Here is a 21,605-nt window from a genome sequence, read left to right as displayed (position 1 = left end):
CACATTCGACGCGTGGATTTTTTAAATTTTAAACACCCCTGTTTAAGCACTGCCTTCTCACTGCCACTATTGGTCTACATGTACCTGCAGCTACATCAATCATTGGTCAAACTGCTTCCCACCACAGCTGATTGGCCACAGCCTTAAACAGCTTAGCATAAATAAATACTTCAGTGTGACTTAATTTATTTATTAATATTTGTGAGACCCCCCCCCCACTAATTGTAATAAACACATTTTTCTCTCCTTCTAACAGGAAAGTGGTTAAGCATATAGCACTGATATTTCACTGAAATATTGTGTGTGTAGACTCCACTCACAACAGCTTACCTTTATGTACAAACACATTGACTGCAGTGCACATATTAATCTATCAACACTGTACACATCTGCAGTAAACTGCAAAGCCTGCTAACAATGTAGGCCTGTTGAATGTGTTCCAAGTGATCTATTTATGAGATAAAAAAAAACAACTTATTTTTGGATGGTTAAGAAATTTACCTGAACATGCATGCCAAGTCAATGGTGCCCTCTGGTTGTACAGAGTGGAAGTACATGCTTTGTTCTTACTCCTTTGATTTTGGCCAAATGAATGAGCAACACCACTAATGTTCACTAATGTTCCTTTTGTTGTTGTTGTTTTTAGATATTTTAGTATATTCTGTGACTTCTACAGTGTAACCAGTTACTTTTAATTAAATATACGTATATAAATAAATGCATACCATACACGCACATGCACGATTCTCATTTCTTATTTCAACATGACCAATAAACAGACATTCAGACAGTTCTGTTGTTCATTTTGTTTTGACATGAACTACAAGTATAGTCAGATTTTACCAGTATATGTACAACCATGTTTGTTTACTGTGCAATTATTACAGCTACAATTATACCGAATCCTAAAATATGCATCTTTTTAAAAATATTACAAACAAAAATAAAAGAAACTCTTAAATTTTGGCCTTTGAATTACCGTGGTCTCATCTGAGTTCTTATTTTTGAGACTTAGTTTTTTTGTCTTCTGCCATGGCTCAGGATTTTCTCCATGTCGAAGCAGAGTTGTGTGTTACAGCTCCATGTACTCCATGTATGTGTTGCCAACTACAGTACGGCTGCTCGCACCTGTGTGTCAGTGTCTGCACTGTGGGAGAGGAGCAACCAATAACAAGTCATGCAAAGGTGGAAACATGCTTCGCTAGTGCCAGTCTGAGGTGTGTTAGCAAATATAAAAAACAAATAGCAAAGATGTGCAAGGAGCTGCACACTTCTGACTGGTATGGTCCCAGTCAACCATCACCGACGCCCCAGCACGCAAGCAGCCTTCAGGTTAGACCAGTGCATACTCTACACTCTATTTTTCTGTTGCCTGGAGGAAGAGGCTTGTTTTTGCTGGGGTCCTTTCACTTATTTTGTACTCTGCTCAAGAGAATCTTCCATTCCAAAGCTGGAGAGGCAGACATTGGTGTGATGTGATGTCCAGGTAATGTCACTCATTCTTGTCACTTTGTGGTCAGTAAAGTTAGCTGGACAGATTGAGGATATAAGATAGATCAATAGATAGATGTTATTGTTCTCCAAGGGTTTATATTTGATCTTGATATTACATTATGGCTTCCAGAATCCTTTAAAAACCTGTCTGCTGGTCAATGTGAAGCCCTCACTGGTCATTTCACACTCGCAAGTCTGTAAAAAAAAATATAAAGTGACATATTTGTTATACAATCACAGTCATTCAAGTTTTCATGTCTATAATAACAACTGACAAATTTCCCTTCAACAGGAGAAAGAATGGGCTTGTCTGTCTTCGTGCTACCCATCCTGTCACTGTCACTTACTGGCATTTTCACTCTCAACTCTGCCCCATCCATGCCCAGCACTGCTCCTCCTCTCTTTAATGGGCATCCCTTTGTAGTGACCTGGAACATACCTGACCTTGTCTGTAAGAGGCACAACATCTCTCTGGACACCTCTCCATTTCATGGCGTGAGTAATCCTGCCAAAGTGCCTGATCAGTTTCTCATCTTGTTCTACACCAACCGCCTGGGCTTGTACCCCTACGTGGACCTGGACTCCAGGAGACAGTTTTATGGTGGCATCCCCCAGAGAGGCAACCTTGAGGCCAGCCTGGAGAAAGCAAGGGCAGACATCCTCCACTACATTCCCTCTGAGAGCTCCTCTGGCCTGGCGATCATCGACTGGGAGGACTGGCGGCCCCTGTGGGAGAGGAATTGGGGTTCCAAGAGGATCTACCGTACCCTGTCAGTCAGTTATGCCCGCCACAGAAACCCCTCCCTGCCCATGGGGCTGGTAGTCTCTTTGGCCAAGCGTCGCTTTCAGTCTGCTGCTAAGAGATACATGCTCAAGACTCTGACTCTGGGCACGGAGTTGCGATCGAACTACCTTTGGGGCTTCTACCTGTTCCCCAACTGCTACAACTATGGCTGGGAGCAGCCAGGCTACACAGGTCACTGCTCGGAAGAGGTGCAGAGACAGAATGAGAAGCTGCTGTGGCTGTGGGAGGCGAGCACAGCGCTGTTTCCCTCTATCTACCTGCCGGCGTTGCTTGGGGACCACCGCTCTGCTGCCCTCATGGTTCGAAACCGTGTGCAAGAGGCAATGCGAGTGGCAGCCTTGCCCAATCAATCACACACAGCTCCAGTGTATGTCTACAGCCGGCCTGTATTCATAGACCAGAACAAACGGCTGCTGAGCCAGGTCTGTTTTTTCCTCAAAGCAGTGAATGTAAATGATCTGACATTCTTTTGCTCTGAAGCATTGAATACCAGCATGGTATGTGTTCAGGGGGTGTGGTGCCAAAAACACTGTTTTTTTCTGCTCAAACACATCTAGTTAACAGAAGAACCAGCTGTGTGTGACCAGGGAAAACAACAGTCTGTGCTGGGCACCATACCTCCAAGACCAGGTTTTGTTCCATCTCAGTTCTCAAGACACCTGAACTAAGCAATCAAGAACTAAATGCCTGTTACAGGTGTGCTGGGAGCTGGCACAGAGCAAAAATGTTGATTTTCGAGGAGTCTAAAATAATAAACTCACTAAACAGGCCTGGACAAAAATGATAATCCCTAAAAAAATAATGTGACCAAAGGGACATGTTAAATCAAGGTGTTTTCACTAATTAGCATCACAAATGTCTACAATCTTGTAATCAGTCAGTGGGCCTATATATAGGGCTACAGGTAGTCACTGTGCTGTTTGTTGACATGGTGTGTACCACACTCAACATGGGCCAGAGGAAGTGGAGGAAAGAGTTGTCTCAGGAGATTAGAAAGAAAATTATAGACAAGCATGTTAAAAGTAAAGATTATAAGATCATCTCCAAGCAGCTTGATGTTCCTGTGACTACAGTTGCACATATTATTCAGAAATTTCAGATCTATAAGACTATCAAGGGATTCTGAAGAGAAATGTGCTGCCCAGTGTCATAAAGCTTGGTCTCAGTCGCAGGTCATGGGTCTTGCAACAGGGTAATGACCCAAAACACACAGCTAAAAACACCCAAGAATGGCTAAGAGGAAAACACTGGACTATTCTGAAGTGGCCTTCCATGAGCCCTGACCTAAATCCTAATGAGCATCTTTGGAAGGAGCTGAAACATGCTGTCTGGAAAAGGCACCTTTCAAACCTGAGACAACTGGAGCAGTTTGCTCATAAGGAGTGGGCCAAAATACCTGCTGAGAGATGCAGAAGTCTCATTGACAGTTACAGGAATCGTTTGATTGCAGTGATTGCCTTAAAAGGTTGTGCAACAAAATATTAAGTTAAGGGTACCATCTTTTTTTGTCCAGGCCTATTTTATGAGTTTATTTTATTTCTATTTATTACATTTGTGAGATTCCAGTTATTTCTGTAACCATTGTGGGTTTTTCTTTTATTAACTGAGGGGTACTAACAATTTTGTCCATGTGTGTATAGTACTGAAAATGTTCCAGTGCTTTAGGGTTTGATTTCACAATGAAAAGGTCACATTTGCTCATACTTGGCCTACGGTCCTGCTGGTCTACAGGGAGACCTGGTCAGCACAATAGGGGAGAGTGCAGCTGTGGGTGCTTCTGGTGCCATTTTCTGGGGAGCCACTGCTGACTATGACGACAAGGTACTGGAATATTTAGAAAGTCTGTCACTGGCATGTCTTAAACATGACTAAATTGTATGACTTTCCAATAATACAAAACTTGAGTCACTAAGTAGTTCTCAGTTTTTGTCTCTCTCTTACTAATACACACACTAGGCCTCGTGTGAAGCCTTCTCCTACCACCTTGACAGCATCATCAACCCTTACATCATCAATGTCACCACAGCTGCTAAGCTCTGCAGTAACTTCCTGTGCCAGGGGAAGGGCCGCTGCGTGAGGAAGAACTATAACATGGACCACTACTTACATCTGAGTGCTGGCAGCTTCAGCATCCAGCGGGGCCCAGCTGGGCGATATGAAGTCCTGGGTATGCCTTCACTCACAGACCTGCAGATGTTTACCAGGGCATTCACCTGCCAGTGCTACGCTAGCCTGAAATGTGAACCCGAGACTATTTTGGTGTCTGAAGGAAAGTACCCCCCTTCCCCTTCCCTCCAGTCTCCAAACACCACACCTCTCTCTGTGAATGAGACTGTACCATAAAAACAGATTTAGTTGGTTAATGAATAAATCTGTTTAACTTGGCAAGGCCAAACCGCACAAGTGAATAAACTCACAAAGAACTGAATAAGATTGGATCAATGAGTTCAGGAGGAAATCAGAGAGCACTAAACCCTGAAGTGCACTAAATGCATTTTTGCTTTTGGTATTTATTGATCCTCACAATTGAAGATCCCCTGAAGACGTCTCAAGGAACATATACTTTTAACAGTGTATATCAGTTTATTGATTATTTGTATTTGTACACGTTTGGTGCAAGTAGCCACTGTGTCCTCAAACAATACATTTTCAACTGAAATTGCTGTTCAACATAATGAACACTTCTGAAAGTGCTGAAGTGCCTTGTCTGTGTAAGTGAAGGTATCCTGGGCATTTCTGAGCAATAACTGCTACTTGTTAAAGATATGATGGCACACCTTAATTCAAAGTGCTTAATCTTAATGTGTGTTGCTGTGGCATGTTCAATCTCATAACATCGTGCAGCATTTTGCTTTCATTCAGTAGGCGTGTCAGTAGTGTTACCCAATCAGCAAAGAGAGGTATCTAATAAAGTCCTCTTCTAATCAGCTTGGAGTACACGACCGAGTGTCCAAAGAACAAGAGCTTCTGTTGAAAAATAGGCTACCTATGCTACGTTTTGTCTGGGCTGAACTCCCAGCCAAAGTTGTAGAAGTTGGGAAACAGGTAGAAGCCCCAGAGGTAGTTTGGTCACAACTCCATGCCCATACTCATAATCTTGAGCATCTCTTGGCAGCAGACTGAAAGTGATGTTTGGCCAGAGAGACCACTAATACCAGTAAAGATCCATTAATCGCCTCTTTCTAACAAGCTTCCCATACTGAGCTCTTAATACTGTTGACTGGTTGAACCACCTTCAAAGTCATTGTTGGTTTCTCTATTGTTTCCCTTCTATAAGTCCCCTTCTTGCTCTGAGTGACAAAATCTGACAAAAGTAGCTTGAATTAAAGGTCTTTTATCCAGAAAAGTTGGTCTGTGTAAACTTTAACCTCCTACAGCCCAGGGATAAATACTTATGCAAACAGCTCTTTTCAGTTAGTAATTAGAAAATGTTCCTGCATAAAAGCAATACTTGATTTTAAATGAAAATATGACAATCGTATATCAAAGTGTCATGAATAGGGGTTGAATACCTTGGAAGGGCAATGCAGTCAAGATAGAAAAAAACTGAAAAGACTAGCTTGTTAAGCATGTTAGTTAACTGATTTAGAATATCTACTTTTCCAGAATCGGTTATTTTAAAATAAGAAATACTGTATCTCATCAAACGCTTGCATAAGCAATCATTCTGAACAGCAATAGATATGGAACAAAATGAAATGTATGAAAGAGGCCTTTGTATGTGATGAAGTGTTCTGAGAAATTAAATTTAATACAGACAAACAAATTTAGACCGAATGCTGTTGCAAATTAATTTACCCATTTTTGACTAGTAAATAAAAGTGCCTAAGCCTCAAAAATAACAATTAAACACCACAAAGACTTGTAGAGTATTGATAGAAGTAGTGATTTTGACAGAACGTAAGACCAAGAAATATGGAAATGACAATAGTGAGACATGCATGCAAGATATTTGTGGAATACATGGAATATCAAGGAATTCAAGGTCTTACTGGTAACATTTTTCCAAAAAGAACCCTTTATTGGGTCAATTTGGCCCCTTAATGGATTGTAGGAAATAAACTAGGGGTGGGAAAAAGCAGGAGTCTGGGGTATTTGGAAGTCACATTTAGTCTTAAAGCTGATTAGTGGTGGCAAAGTGTGATTTATCCCTACTTAGGACAAGAAACTGTCCTTTATTTTTGGGGTTGGTTCTCCAGCAAGTTGTCACACATCAGAATGAGAGAAAGTAAGAAGTTCCATATAAGAGTTCCACATTTTCACAATTTTCTAGATGTAGTTGATTAGTTTAGATTAAGTCATGCTTGGTGTCCAAATTTTGCGTCTTTATCTATAAGACAAAGAACCATGTTTGCCATTGACATATAGGAGTGTGAAAAACCTTTGAATTGGTAAAGGACTTACATTAAGTGAGGGGTTTTAAACCTAAAGGTTGTTCATCCTCACATTTGTTTTTATTAGAAACATGGTTCTTTATTGAACCACAATTGGTTCTTCTATGGTACTGCTCAAAGAACCCTTTGTTGAACCTTTAGGTTTTATATATCCATACACATGAGAGAACCCTGTCAAGCTGGAAAGTCTGTACACCCCTTTCACCTTCTCCATGTTTTATTATATTATTGGATTTTTACAATAGATTGAGTTCACTTTTTGTCACAGACTTCTACACAATATAGCCCACAATGACCAAGTAAAAGCAGGTTTTAGACATTTGTGCTAATTTACTTAAAATAATAATGTAAAAAATTATCTGCATACAAGTGAGCAGAGGTGCATTTTGCTTCCACTAATACTGCTTGAGATGTTTCTACAACTTGAAGTGCACCTGTGGTAAATTCAGTTGATTGGACATGATTGGGGATTGCCAGCATCTGCCTGCTTAAGGTCCCACATGGGCTTAAAGAAATTATCTGCAGACCTCAGAAACTGTGTGATTGTGATTGTGTCAAAGCATAGATCTGGAGAAGGGTACAGAAAAATTGTTGCGGCTTTACAGGTCCCAAAGAGCACAGTGGCCACCATCATTTGTAAATGTAAAAAGTAAGAATCAACATCATCTTAAACCTGGCAGGCACTGAGCAATCGGGGAAGAAGGGCCTTGGCCAGGAAGGTGGGAGCAGGAACCGGAGGATCACTCTGACAGAGCTCCAGCGTATCCTTGTGAAAAAGCCTCCATGCAGCGCTCCACAAATCATGCCTTTATGGTAGAGTGGCCAGTGGCATACAAAAGCCTGCTTGGAGTAAGGACAAAAAAATTAAGTAAAGAGACCTTGTCCTTTGACCAATCACACACCTGCCTCGTACACACAATAGCTCCAAATGTTCCCAAATGTTTAATTATGAACAGAATTAGATGTCTATCAAATAACAGCTTCGAAGCTCAGCTCTTTTCTCTGTTTGCTGTTGAGACAAGCCAAAGCTCCTACCATCCAGTTTAGCCCCCGAGCTGCTGCTGCAAGAGAGTCAGAACGCACCAGCAGCGGTAATAATAATAATAATAATAATAAAAGTTTTAAATGGTATTTGGACTAAGAGTGCCATCCCAGACCGAGTTCAAATACTAGCACTCATCTCCAGCACATCCAACTTCTAATTAGCTTACACTGGCCATTTTACACAAACACCTTACTAAAGGAAAGGCAAGAAACCTTGTACAGAGTGCCTGTTAACATCACAAAACATTCAGTAATAAGTAATGATAAATAATAGTATACAATGCATTCTCTAGCTGCCTGACCACTGGACTACAGCTCAGGTCCTGCAGGCAGTCTCTTCCATGTCTCTGCCAAGGCTGTCAATCACTTCACTCCTGTGTAACCCTGGAGCCACACATCACACAGCATGAGGTCAGCAGAGGTGCTAGACCTGTGGTGGCTTCACTTTTGAGGGATGATGGCGGTCCATGGACGATTCTCAATCTGCGTTCTTCTCTGTACTTGTGTTCCTGTGGACTTGTAAAAACATCATTGGTTGCAGCCCAAGTACTGTTCCATTCAGAAGTTCACATTTATCCAAATACAGTTCAAATGCCTGTTCTTGTTCCACCCGTGTCATCGAGGACACATCAGGATGGGGCTTCCCAGAATGCATTACACAACACTGCTGTTCCAATGACCACACTGCGTCCTCTTGTAGTCAGTACTGCCAGTCCAACCATGGCAATCCCTTCATGTTCTTTTACAGTCATTAGCTGCTGCAATTGCTTCTTTAGGAATTTGACATCAAACTTGTGAGGTTTTAAAGCCCCTGCTGAGCCGGCATGCTCACACAAGCATTTCTGGGACAGTGTTTTCTAGTGTGAATGAAAATACTTGCAGCTAGAGACTGAGAGGACTTTTTATTTGGATACATGTGTTTAGTAAGACTTCCTGGAAAGAGTAGACCCCAGATATCAAGGTGATGTTTATTCATTATTCATCAGAATCATTTCAGTTTAGGTTGGTTTGGATCAACTGTAAAGTATTGATGAATGTTAGCAGCAATAAAAATGTCAGTACATTCAATTATTTTATTATTTATCATTTACAGCTGAAACAAATACATCAACTGAATTAAGAATTAATTGGCAAATATTGTAATAATGAATTTACTGTTTGACCTTTTACAGGTAAAAATATCATGTATTTGCTTTTTCCATGTCCTTTCTGTTTTAGTTATTTGATATATTGGTCTACTGTACAGCATCTAGGGTTTCCCCTACTATTAACCAGCTCTAAAGCCTTTTTAACAGCGCCTAATCCGAATGAACAGAGTGGAATCATTTTTAAAGATAATTAAATTATTTACATCTAATTCTTTTAGTGTAGCAGAATGAATAAAATCCTAATGATACCCTTCTCAACAGGAGCTAGTTGCTACTACTTGATAATAGAGGATTGGGGAAAAAAAAAAACAAAAAAAAACAAAAAAAACAAACAAACAAAAAAAAAAACACTGGGCCCAATTAACAAATTTAAACTGAGATAAAACTGTGTAGGCTCACTTCGGAGTGCTTACTTCATTACTAGGCTTTTTGTTTATTTGTTTTGTCATTAAAAAAAATATTCTAATGATATTAAGTCTAAAATGATGTGAAAATGCATTTTCTTGGGGGACAATAAAACTCTCCCACACAACCACACCTAAGCTGCAATCCTAGCAGTGTGGTGTAGCAGTCCCGTTTTGTTGTTATCGGTGTTGACTTGCTCTTTTTGACTTTACCTTGACCATTTAACTGAATGCAAACCCTTGGTATAATATTCCCTGCACACACAGGTTTATGTTTATGTAATTTCATTGTGTTTCTTTTTGTGAATGTCCAATCTGCAGGCACAGCAGATGAAGCCCTCGTCCAAGGATCCATAGAGGAGCCCACAGTGGGAATACACACTCAAAGACGAACATCGGGATTGTCCTTGAGGGTTAGGGTTATTTTTGAAGTGCTTCAGTGAACTTCAGTGATCTGTTGTTTTGCAGTGAACTGCTGAACAGAGGGCATTATGTGCTCAGCATTACCCACTTCTACACCTTCCATCTCTTCCAATTTCTTTCATTTTATTTTGTGTTTTTTGTGTGTTTTGCTAACTGCCACAGTGTGTACATGCACACAGAGGTGTTTGTGACCAATTTCTTTTTCTGTAACAGGTCATTTAGGGAGCAAAAGCAAACACTTGTTCAAATCTGCACAATAGTGCAGTTCAGAGTAAATTATTATATGACTACAGGTACTGTTACTAGTTGCTATAGTCATCACTGCACTATACACTTTGTTTATGCATTTGATGCTGTTTACAAATCCAAACTGGTCTATCCTAGCATATACTCCTGAACTCCCTGTTTTACTCTTCATTTACACGCACAGCACATCGCTACATATTTATTCCATTTTGCTATTAGTATAGTGACTATTTGTACAGGAACTTAATTTGCACCTTAATCACCCAGTCTTCATGCACTCATACACATGCTCATATTTATATATTTTTGTATTTACTGTCTATGCATCCTCATGTATCATTTTCTATCTATTCTGCACTAGAGATTTAGCCTAAAAGTGTTTCATTGTATTGTACAACTCTGTTTTAGTATGACAATAAAGTTGAATTAAACTGAATTCACTGAATTGTTACCAAATTCAGACAGCATTGCCTAATACAGATTCTGTGATGTGTAAAAAAAAATACATTACCTAAATAATTTGAACATGTAAAATGGATAAACAAAATATGCCAAAGTTATGCCTGTAAGATAAGATTGATTTGTGGAGGTTCGGTCAATTTAACATACTGTGTGTGCTTCACGCAAGAAAGGCATGCCGGTTTAATGAAAAATAATTTACCACACTTTAAAGAAGTATACAATTCAAATGTTGATCTAATGACAGAGCTGAATATACTTAAGTTTTAAATCAATATAAATATTGGTTTAATAGATTTAATATTTCAATGCACAGCATGATTACATTATTATTGTTAATCAAGATAGCCATAACATGTACATATTGTTTTCATGTACATTGTTTTCCCCAGTGTTCTTTTCCCAGTTCTGCCTTTTTCACAAAATGATCCTTGCTGGTCAAGACATGTTTTACTGCAGGATATTTGAAGATGACTGAAGTAGTGCTGGTGTTCTGTGATGTTTTAACATTAATTCAAGGTGCAAAACTGATTATGAATCAACATCAGATTGGAACTATGAATCCATTTAATGACTGACTGCTTTCTGGGGGTGTCCTTTGCTAGAAGTGAGAGGAGAGGGATGAAGAGCTTGCAAGTATGCGTGGGGGAGAGAGAGACTTGACTTTGACTATTTACAACACATTATTGGAACCAAATCATGTTACAGCATATAGGTCACGTCAGGCCATCTCAGCCATTATAATCAGCACATCATATTAGAAAGTCACTTCATAATTAAATAAATACAAGTAAAACACCTTGTTTGTATTAACGGAATTCGAGCACAGCATTTAACCCCGAGCACACTGCCTTCCCACAACAACACACCTTAAAAGTCTCCAGAGAGTGAGAGTGCGAACCCCAGCCTAGTCAATGTTAATTAGTATTATGTTATTAATATCTGTGATTTAAAGCCAATTTACTAAACAGACAAATAGCAGAGGTAATGATTAAATATACCAAAGTAAATAAAAGCAAAACAACAGTCAAGGTAAAGGAAAAAAATAAAAAATAAATAAAAGAGCTTGCTGCAGCTGAGGGCTGCTGTACTTCAGCATCTCTGTCCTGATGCCATCTACCTACACGAGAACAGTCAGGTTTTGTAAGAGCATTAACCCTTTAAAAATCAGCACAAAACCTGTTTGACCCATCACGTTTGCTTACAAGCAAACATGGAGAACTCCATGCAATACAACTAGGCTCAGCTAGACTGTGAGCAAGCAAGTAATCAACTTCAGCCCTCAGCATTGCTCTCTTCTGTGGATTGACACAATACGTATGCTGCTTAACTGATTGAGCACAACCCACATCAATATCATGTTCAATATGTGAAGTGTAGCTAGGGACATCAGAGAAAATGGACGTACAAAGTAGCAACAACATCTGCTTTTTCTCTTCCTGACTAAGATACGGAGCTAAATTAGAAAGTATTTAAGAATTAAGGCACCCCTCAATTATGCCTTCAGAAGGAATATTTAAACCATCATCATGGTCAGATAATGTAGGAAAGCCTCTAGAATTCAAAGGAGATGACAGATCTCCTAGTGTCAGATACAGCCAAAGGTTTGGATGTACCCTGAGCCACTGGCACAGAAGTCACCATAGCAACAGACCCAAGTGGAAGCAGAAAAACACTGCATCAGAAGATTACATTGACAAACTTGAACTTTCTTTCGACAGTCAGGGGTATTAACTAGATATTTGCGATCTGACAGGCACTTAGCAATGGTATGTGGGCCCAAGAATTTGGCTTGAAATGGGCTACCTACCACAGGCAGCATAGCTAGCACCTGGTCTCCAGGCTTGAACTTCCGAAGCTTGATATAGCCGTAAACGAAACCCCCTTATGTAATTCAAAACATTTGTAGGAGGATTACCAAACTTCCATTTGCCAGCCAGCACTGCAGTTGGTCCACAAATGTTGAGCAAAGACTAACTCATTTGGACTACATCCTGTGTTCTCCTGTGCAACTTCTAACTGCTAATAATAACCAAGGAATGCCCTCTTCCCAATCACTATGACGTCCTACACAGCAAGAACAAAAAAGAGATTTTAATGTCTGATGGAAGCGCTCAAGCAAGCCTCGACTCTGGGGGTGATAGGCACTACAGAGGCACTTATGTTTAGAAAATTATCAGGACATGAAATTAACTCCCTGATCATACTGAATTGCCTGCCCGAACCTACACTGCCCTCTCAGGTCAGGCAGAGTGCCAAAACACAGGGTTGTAACACTGAAAATTTGCCATTAGAATTTATAAGAATGGCTGTTTTAGGAGGATAGAGTGAGGCTGAAGAGGGGAGGAGCGGTGACTCATTCTGTGGAGCACTGGAGGGGCGGAACTTTGGCTTACTCTGAGGAGCGCAGTTTTTCTCTGTGGAGCGCTGGAGAGGTGGAGCACTGGTTCTCGCAGAGGAGCGCTGGAGAGGTGGGGCTCTGGCTTTCTCTGTGGACTACTGGAGGGGCGGAGCGCTGGATCTCAGTCTCTGCAAAAAACTGGAAGGAGAAAATCTGGGATCTGGTGGGTGCTGGAGTTCTACTTTAATTCTTATTAAATAAGCTTTAAGGGTCTTATTTTCTCTTTGGAGCCGATTCACGGTTTCTTCCATCTGTCAAATTTTCTCCTGTGTCTCTTTTGTGTTTTTGATTTCAGCTTAAATGTCTTAAATTCATTTATTTCTATTAACTCCATCTCCAGGAGTGAGAGGCAGTCCTGAATGTGGTTCACTGTAGCAGGTGATTTGGGTGCCACAGGGCTGGCAGTAGTTGTGACTGTGTTGGAGCAGGTTGGTAGAAGGGAACTTGAAGCTGTGTGTAGGGGTGAGGCAGACACCTCAGCGCTGGATGCTGATGCACTCTCTCATTGGCCAGTGTAAAGTCCGCTGTGTAAAGTGAGTGTTTTCTCAGTAGTTCTGTCTTGTAATTTATCTTTGCACTCTCACTATTGGCTTCTTCAGGGTAGCTGATAGCTAGGGAGCTGAGGCTGTGCTCAGTCTGCTGATTCAGCATTGGGTCTGTTTAAAAATGACAGTGGTTCTAATGGCAGTTGAAGACTCTGTAGCTTTGAGTGAGAGTGAGAAGTCCTTATAAATGTTTATGGGGAAATTCACAAAAAGAAGCTTACCCCCCTTTTCTCATTAGCCGAGTCAGTCTGCTTTGCTGATTTGGTTGTTTTTTCCCCCAGATTTGTCCACCTCACTCCTTTGCCTTAAATAGGAATGAAGAACAGAATCTCCAGAAAAAGAAGGAGAAGTGTGAGGGGGAGACATGGGAGGAGGAAGGGTATGGGGAGGTGAACTGTAGGAAGGATGAGAGCCAGAAAAGCACTGGCTATGTTGAGGTGAAGACAACCTGGCTCTTCAAGCTCAAGACACTGGGGCTTCAGGGGGGCACCAGGTCCTACGTATGGGGCAGAGGCTTTGCATTTAGCTCTGTTGAGTAAAGGTCCAGACAACAGAACAGGCCAGTGCAGGGACTAAGCTGTCAAAGAAGGAAATTTAAATGTGTGAGTGTAAAGTCTAGAAGATCATTGGAAAGAACAGGAAGAAGAATAAAATGAAGCTGAAGCAACAGAAGGAAGAGGAGATGAGGTAAAAAGGTGGGAGAGGGGAAGGAAAATGACAGGTGAGGAGGAGGAGGAGGAAGAGGAAGGTGAATAAGAAGAGGAGAATTGTGAAAAGAGGAAGAAAGTGGAAGAGTGGATGATTCTGGTAGAGCAGGAGGAGATTCAGCTACTGGTCAACTATTATGACCAGTGTGACCAGTCAAACTACACCAGTCTACCAGCATGACAAACTTGACAAAATAGTCAACCATCTTTACCAAAGACATCTTAACCAGCCTGGTCCTGATGATGGACCAGATAGTCCATCCAAATCAAGTGAAAACATACACCATTATGGTCAAGATATACGCAGGTGAACCAGTTTAACCAGATGGTTTACCAGTTTAGGACATATTTTCACCGGGATGACCTTTGTTCAACCACCATGACTATCCGAGGCCAGTTTTGACTATCTAAAACCAGCTACCAGTTGGATGCATGTGGGTGCATGTTTGGTCATAAGAAGTTTATACCCAGTAATGCTAGTGCTATATATCATTAGAATAAAAGCAAATAAAGACAAATACAGTAAAAACACTATATTTGAATATCAAACACTCAAATACAGTAAAACAGTGTATTAACATAAACAAAAATACTTTTAGAATTAATGCAAATAAACCATTTAAGTTCCTGTGTGCATTATACATTTCTGTAAGCGTGTGTTACATATCAAACAGTTAAATCTGCACATAAACATAAAAGATATTCCCCTAAAAGCTGTCCCATATTTGTCATTCTTAGTGGCCAATGGCTGAAGTTACTGCCCTTTCTTAAATACACCCATAATTCAACCACAACTACAACACAATTACGAAAGTCTCCACCCAAAGCTTAAAAATGTTCAACTCCAGCTGAAACATGGGCATTAACTACGAAATCAATAAAACGAGAACAAACCGGAGACAGGGCTGAACGGTGGGACAGATTCACTCATGTTTGTGATCAAAAACGCAAAATAATTCAGCATAATGTCGGGTTTTTCAGCTCCAAAATGAAGCTCAGTAAGTGCTAGTCTTGAGTCTGGGTATATTAGAGGTGAGATGTGAGGTTAGTTTTGGGTTAAGATAAAGAAACGCTCTGCTCCTTCTCGTCTCGGGCGGAGTCCAACGCCGTTTGCTCTCCACGCGGAGCTCCGAGCAGCGGTAAACAGCGCGCTGCGGCAGCCGTCCGGACTCACACCTAGCTACGGTTTGAACTTTTGCGCGACGCGTTTCGGGCAAGACAAACTAGCTAGCATTCCGTCCTTGTTGGAGACACTTCCAGACATGTTGACTGAGCTTGAGCCCAATGAAGATTTCTGACGGAGGTTAAAAGCCGGTGAGCGCTCGGTTTACCGGTACCGGCCTCGGTTCGATAGCGCTTCTGTTCAGAGCCGGTCGTGACGGTCTACAGAGCTCTAACTGAAAGCAGTCCGTCAGTTTCAGACACGGTGTCAAAAATGCCTTAAGGCACAATTCATTCAATTAATTTCAGGAGAAAAAAAAAATAAAACTTCCTAACCCTGACTGTCTAACCTGTTATTTTCTCGGTTAACCTCACACTCTCCAGCCTGAGAGGTCACGGGAAGCAGGAGTTGCACTGAAAGACTGTAGCTAGCTATAGCCGCAGACGCTCGTTCACATAGCTGGCTAGCTAGCTTGTTTAGGTAGCTAGCTAGACTAAATGTATGGCCTCACACACAGAGGAAAAACTCTATTCTAAAACGTCTTGAAGTGAAATGGCTTTTAAGGTTCAACAGACACATCTTAGAATTATTTAGCTAGCTAGCTAACAAGAACTAGCCTAGCCAAGCACTAACCTAGCTATCTAGCACAACTAGCTAATCCTGAGGTAATCTTCTACAGGTCCACAGAGGAGCATTATTAACCTCGCAGCAGTACCAGTGATCAGATCCTGAGTGCAGTAATAATAATATAATAATAATTTAAATGAAATCTTCGAGCGGAAATGATCTCACACACTCACTTTCCTCCTCTTTAGAGCCATTAGAAGCTCTTCTGTTGTAGGAAAAATAAAAACCGAATGTGTACTCATGGCCTGGCACTAACCTAAGCCAAGCAGTAACTTGATAGCTAGCTTGGGTAAGTTATCTAAAATACTGGCCAAACACAAGACAATAAAATCTCCCCAGAAACATGGCATTTCTATTACCTGAATATACGGCTTATTTAGAAGGAACATTAATGGGAAGCACACAGGACCCACCTTGCCTCTGCTGAACGTCTTCCTTCTCTCCCGCTCAAATTAGGTGACGTCATGATATTCAGGAAGGAGCGCCGTTGTCTTCAGTCACTGTCCAGAACCACACTGGGGCTTTGTGTTGGAAAAAGGGAGCATTTTTAAAGATCATTTTAATAACTGAATATGCCATTTTGTACATCATATTTCAAAAAGGAATGCAATATAAATAATTAAAAAGTTTTTATTATCAGTTTAAATTAACAAAATATATTAAATTTATTCTATTCGGTGTTTAAATGAATGCTTCAATAATGTTTTTGGAAATCATTATATTACATTACATAAATATTATATATTGTTGAACGTTCTTATAATGTTCTCTGTTAGTTTATCCTTTTTTTCTGGCATGCTGGGAACCAGTAGCATACCGGCACCAGACCAACATAAACCATTGAAATATTACAATATTGACCAAACAAACATTGAAATATTTAGTTTTGATTCTAAACTAGCATTTAGCGCTGTAAAAAATCTCAAATATTACTAATTATTTAACTTTAATATTACTTAAAGTTATGATCAATGATGTCAAATATGTAGGTGATGCTTAGGAGTGATGTTTATATATAAAATAGAACAGTTGAAACCAGAAGTTTACATGCTCTATATAAAAATACACACTTTTTTCTCACTGTCTGACATTAATTTAGAATAAACTTTTCCCGTTTTAGGTCAGTTAGGATTACCAGCATTATTTCTATTTACTAAATGCCAGAATAATGAGAGAGGGAATTTTAAGGCAATTTGTATTACTTTCTTTACTGCTTTTTGTAACATAATGGGAGAGTTGAAAGAAATCAGCCAAGATATCAGGAAGAGAATTGTGGACTTGCACAAGTCCCAATTTCCAGATGCCTGAAGGTGTCCTGTTCATCAATACAAACAATTATATGCAGGTACAAACAAGATGGGAATGTCCAGCCATCATACCTCTCAGGAAGGAGACAGGTTCTGTGTCCCAGAGATGAACGTGCTTTGCAAAAGCAAAAGACCTCGTGAAGATGCTGGCTGAAGCTGGTAATGGTAAGAGTGTCATTATCCACAGTGAAACGAGCACTGTATCAACAGTGGGCTGAAAGGCCAGATTAATGTTTCCAAATGCACACAGGGGCAAAGACCTTCATTTTTGGAGACATGTCCTGTTGTCTGACGAAACTAAAATTGGACTGTTTGGCCATAATGACCATTGTTACATTTGTAGGAAAAAGGGGGAAGCTTGCAAACCTGAGAACACCATCCCAACTGTGAAACACGGGGGTGGCAGCATCATGTTGTGAGGTTGTTTTGCTGCAGGAGGGACTGGTGCACTTCACTAAATAGATGGCATCATGAGGAAGGAACATTATGTGGAAATGCTGAAGCAACATCTCAAGACATCAGCATGGAAGTTAAAGCTTGGGCTCAAATGGTTCTTTCATGGACCTGGCATACTGCCAAACTGGTTACAAAGTGGCTTAAGGATAACAAAGTCAATGTTTTGGAGTGGCCATCACACATCCCTGATCTCAATCCTATTGAAAATTTATGGGCAAAGCTGAAAAGGCATGTGTGAGCAAGGCGGCCTACAAACAGGGCTCAGTTACACCAGCTCTGTCAGGAGGAATGGGCCCAAATTCCTGCCAACTATTGGGAGAAGCTTGTGGAAGGATATCCAAAACATTTGACCCAAGTCATACAGTTTAAGGGCAATGGTACCAAATACTAATGAAATATATTTAAACTTTTGACTTTGAAGAAAGTAATAAAAATTGCCTTAAAAATTCACTCTCTAATTATTCTGGCATTTAGCAAATATAAATAATTTTGGGAATCCTAATTGACCTAAAACAGGAAAAGTTTATTCTAAATTAATGTCAGACAGTGAGTAGAAAATGCATATATCTTTTTATATAGTGTATGTAAACTTCTGATTTCAACGGTGTATAAATCCAGACTGTTAACATAATATCTGAGAGACTTTTTACATTTTTAAAACAGTGAAGGAAATTCAGTTTTCTATGATACAGACCCTTTAACCTTATACACATGTACTCAAATCTATAGAACAAAACCAGTAAAAAAAAGACTAAGACTGCAGACTAAACTAATCCAGTTCACTGTGGATCATCTATTTTCCCTCAGCTCGGCATCTTTGGCAGCTCTGGGCTGGATGATCTGGACACACACTGAATGCTTCATTGACACGTCCTTTGGAACGGTCAGTTTGAACACATGACTTTAGACTAGGCTGTAATCCTGAGGTGTTCCTCTGTAGATCAATTATTCAATTATCAAATCAAATCAAATTTTATTTGTATAGTGCTTTTACAAGTGGTTTATTATTAACCTCATACTGTTACAGTGATCAGGTCCTGAATGCAGTAATGAGATTTAAATAAAATCTTTGGGCAGAAATGATCTCACAGACTCACGCTTCGTCTTCATTTAAGAGTGTACACACTGAAAAATTGAAAAGTAGCTGAATTAATTTATTAGAAGGGGCATCCACAAACATTTGGACATATTTTGTACCTCTGGGTCATCATCTATAGCTCCATCTATTCCCCGACTTCACATTCCTGAAGCCCCCAAAAATCCCCAATGAGCAGCTACCCCCTCCCCCCCTTCTAACTTCACACTGACCGCTTTAGAATACCAGGACCAAAAATTTAAATGCCATAAACTACACATAATGTGGCTTCTGTCTCAGGAATGCTTCCATACTGATGCATTAGGCCTCATTGGGATATATGTGGACCCTGGAAATTGCTGCTTGCAGCTATATAACGGTAGTGTATTTACATGTCTTGCAGGGTATAATAATTTCTGATGATTTCTTAAGTAAAACAAAAAACCTTGAATCGCCAGCAGATGGCACTCTTTTGTTAACTCCTCTCTCCGGGCCTGCACAGGTTAAATTGAAAGAGAGGTATGTGATGTGTATGCAGTATGTGAGGAAGAACAACACTCATGCAACACACTGGGGGGAAAAAAGGAAGAGGCCAACACAGTCAGAGATGAAAAATGAAAGAGGCAGCGTACACGAGACCTGTGATTAAACACACTAGCAGGGATTAGAATTGCAGCCCTGCAGTTTGAGTCTTTGCTGACCGAACTCATCTGCAAGGTTTTTCAGGTTTAGATGGTTTAAGCCAGATTGCAGACCTCAGTTGAATAGCCAAAATGTCCAAGCACTGCAAAATATATATTTTAAATATAATATTTTTGTTCCTAACACCAGGGCAAATTCCAGACTGGAAACATCTCACCTACACAAAAGCTATCCTGCCTCCATATCTCAGCGTGAGCAAACGTATTACTCATCACTCAAATATTGCAGTGTATCCACAGCTTACAGAATGTCATACTCAGCGCACTTATCATTGCCATGGTAACCACTGCTCCTGGATGTTCAGGGTAGTGTGATTCGGCCTTATATCACAGCAACACAAGGACAGCCTACGTTTTCTTTCCTTAAAACATTGCTATTTTTTAAATCTATGTATTGTTACGTACAGTAATTGCCAGTGGTGAACCATGACTATTAGAGGTAGGCCTTCATTTCCTAATTACACTACATGTCCAAATGTTTGTGGACACCCCTTCTAATGAATGCATTCAGCTACTTTAGGTCGCACCCACTGCTGACGCAGATGTGCAAATTCACACACTCAGCTTGTCTAGGCCCTGTAGAGAACTATTGCCAATAGAATAGGCTCTGGTGCAGATGAACACAAATCTATCGGCACCATGCCTAATTCTGGAAATGTGGGAAGAGTTACAAAGCTATTTATAAGGCTGGTGAACAAAAGTGTGAGTAATGAACAGAGTCATGCATCTTTTCAGAAGTGGCTGGCCTGTCAACATTCTTACAGAAGCACAGCAAGCACTTATCCAGGAATTCCAAAGACGTATGGAGGCTCATTTCACTCATTTCCCACCAAAAAAATAACCAACAAAAAAACCCCAAAACACATTGATGACCACCAGGCCTTTTTGGAACACTGTTCTGTCACCCTGAGTTGAAAGTGGAACCTTTTGCAAGACAGAGTGCTATTAAAACTTGAGTAAAGCTAACCCAGCATTTCACAAGAGCAACAAAACAGTCAAACATGGTGGTGGTAGTTTGATTGTGTGGAAATGCTTCAGGGCCTGGGCAACTTGCCATACTTGACAAAACCATGAAATCTGCTCTCTTCCAGAAGATCCAGCATGAGGATGTCTGGTCATCAGTCTGTGCTCTGAACCTCAAGTGCAGTTGGGTTATGCAGCAAGACAGTGATCTGTCAAAATCCTGATTTGAACCCAAATGAGACCTTTCACAAGCATTTCATGCATGAAAGCCCTCCAACTGTGAAAGACTGATCTCCAGTTCTAGAAAATGTTTGATTGCACTAATTGCACAACAACGGCATTTTTTACACAGGTGATAAAGATCCTTTAAAACTAGCTAATATGAAATAGTTTTCCTAATATTTATATATTGCTTTTAGGCCAATTCAGTGTTACTGGAGGCTGAAAATAATGGCTTGAAATTGTTGGCTGAATTTGAAATGTTTTTAGCTACAAACTCTGCATTAGCCAAACAGCCTTGTGAAAAATATCACTGAATGGTTTTATTTCTGTAAACACTGTAATTTAGTTAAAAACAGAGTGTGTTTGCCTAGGCTCTTTAGTTTACTTGAGAGTACTGGACTAGCCAACTTGAATTTGTGGATTTGTATGAACTTTCCTAGATCATCTCATTATAAATCATGAATCTAGTCACAGAATGGGTGGTGTCATTGTATGCAGTATGAGCTAGGTCTGTGTCTTCATCAGTAATGTGATGTTGCACACCCAATAGAATATTGTTACATACACTTGCTTAGAATAGCTTCTAACTCGGGGACATCTGCTAGTGAGATAGGGAGAGTTATCTCCTTGCTAGTCTAGGTTTCCTCTAAGGGGGTTGGAGATATGTTCTTCTCCAGCAGGCATCTAGCTTATCGGAGAGCGTGCAAAAAGATGACTGCGAACAGGCTCTAGTATAAGCAGGTGGTTTTTATAGTAAGTGTTGTGATGTTTGGCCTGCTACGCATCAGACAGAGGAAAGAAACCAGTACTTCCTCAGCTCACAAATCAGTAAAGAAACAATTTCAGGTTTTAAAAGGATAATTTTTTCATTTCCCTAAATTGTTATTGTAAGTGTTTATAACTTTCAAAGATCCAAGCACACATAAAACTAAGATACTAACAGGAAATTACAACATTCTATCTGATGGAACATAAAATGAAACATAATTATTTTATTAGGTTATTTTATGGTTTTCAAGCTC

General features: G+C 40.2%; 1 protein-coding gene across 1 annotated transcript; it reads left to right on the top strand.

Annotated features, from left to right (window-relative positions):
* Positions 1–1,872: 1,872 nt before the first annotated feature.
* On the top strand, positions 1,873–13,902 carry LOC140549698 (hyaluronidase PH-20-like). Its single transcript, XM_072673448.1, has 5 exons — positions 1,873–2,721; positions 4,031–4,120; positions 4,256–4,633; positions 12,736–12,981; positions 13,645–13,902. Exons 1-5 carry the CDS (start codon positions 1,873–1,875, stop codon positions 13,900–13,902), a joined length of 1,821 nt encoding a protein of 606 aa, XP_072529549.1.
* Positions 13,903–21,605: the final 7,703 nt, after the last annotated feature.

The sequence above is a fragment of the Salminus brasiliensis genome, chromosome 2, assembly GCF_030463535.1.
Source record: "Salminus brasiliensis chromosome 2, fSalBra1.hap2, whole genome shotgun sequence".
In the NCBI taxonomy this organism is placed as follows: domain Eukaryota; kingdom Metazoa; phylum Chordata; class Actinopteri; order Characiformes; family Bryconidae; genus Salminus; species Salminus brasiliensis.
The sequence above is the reverse complement of the archived record's forward strand: the minus strand, read 5'-3'. Positions and strand labels throughout refer to the sequence as shown.

Coding starts and splice junctions, on each gene's coding strand:
- LOC140549698 (XM_072673448.1), top strand. CDS start 1,873: ATGCCCAGCACTGCTCCTCCTCTCTTTAATGGGCATCCCTTTGTAGTG. Junction 4,634..12,735: donor CTCTCTCTGTGAATGAGACT/GTACCATAAAAA, acceptor TGGCTGTTTTAG/GAGGATAGAGTGAGGCTGAA. Junction 12,982..13,644: donor AGGAGAAAATCTGGGATCTG/GTGGGTGCTGGA, acceptor TTTTTCCCCCAG/ATTTGTCCACCTCACTCCTT.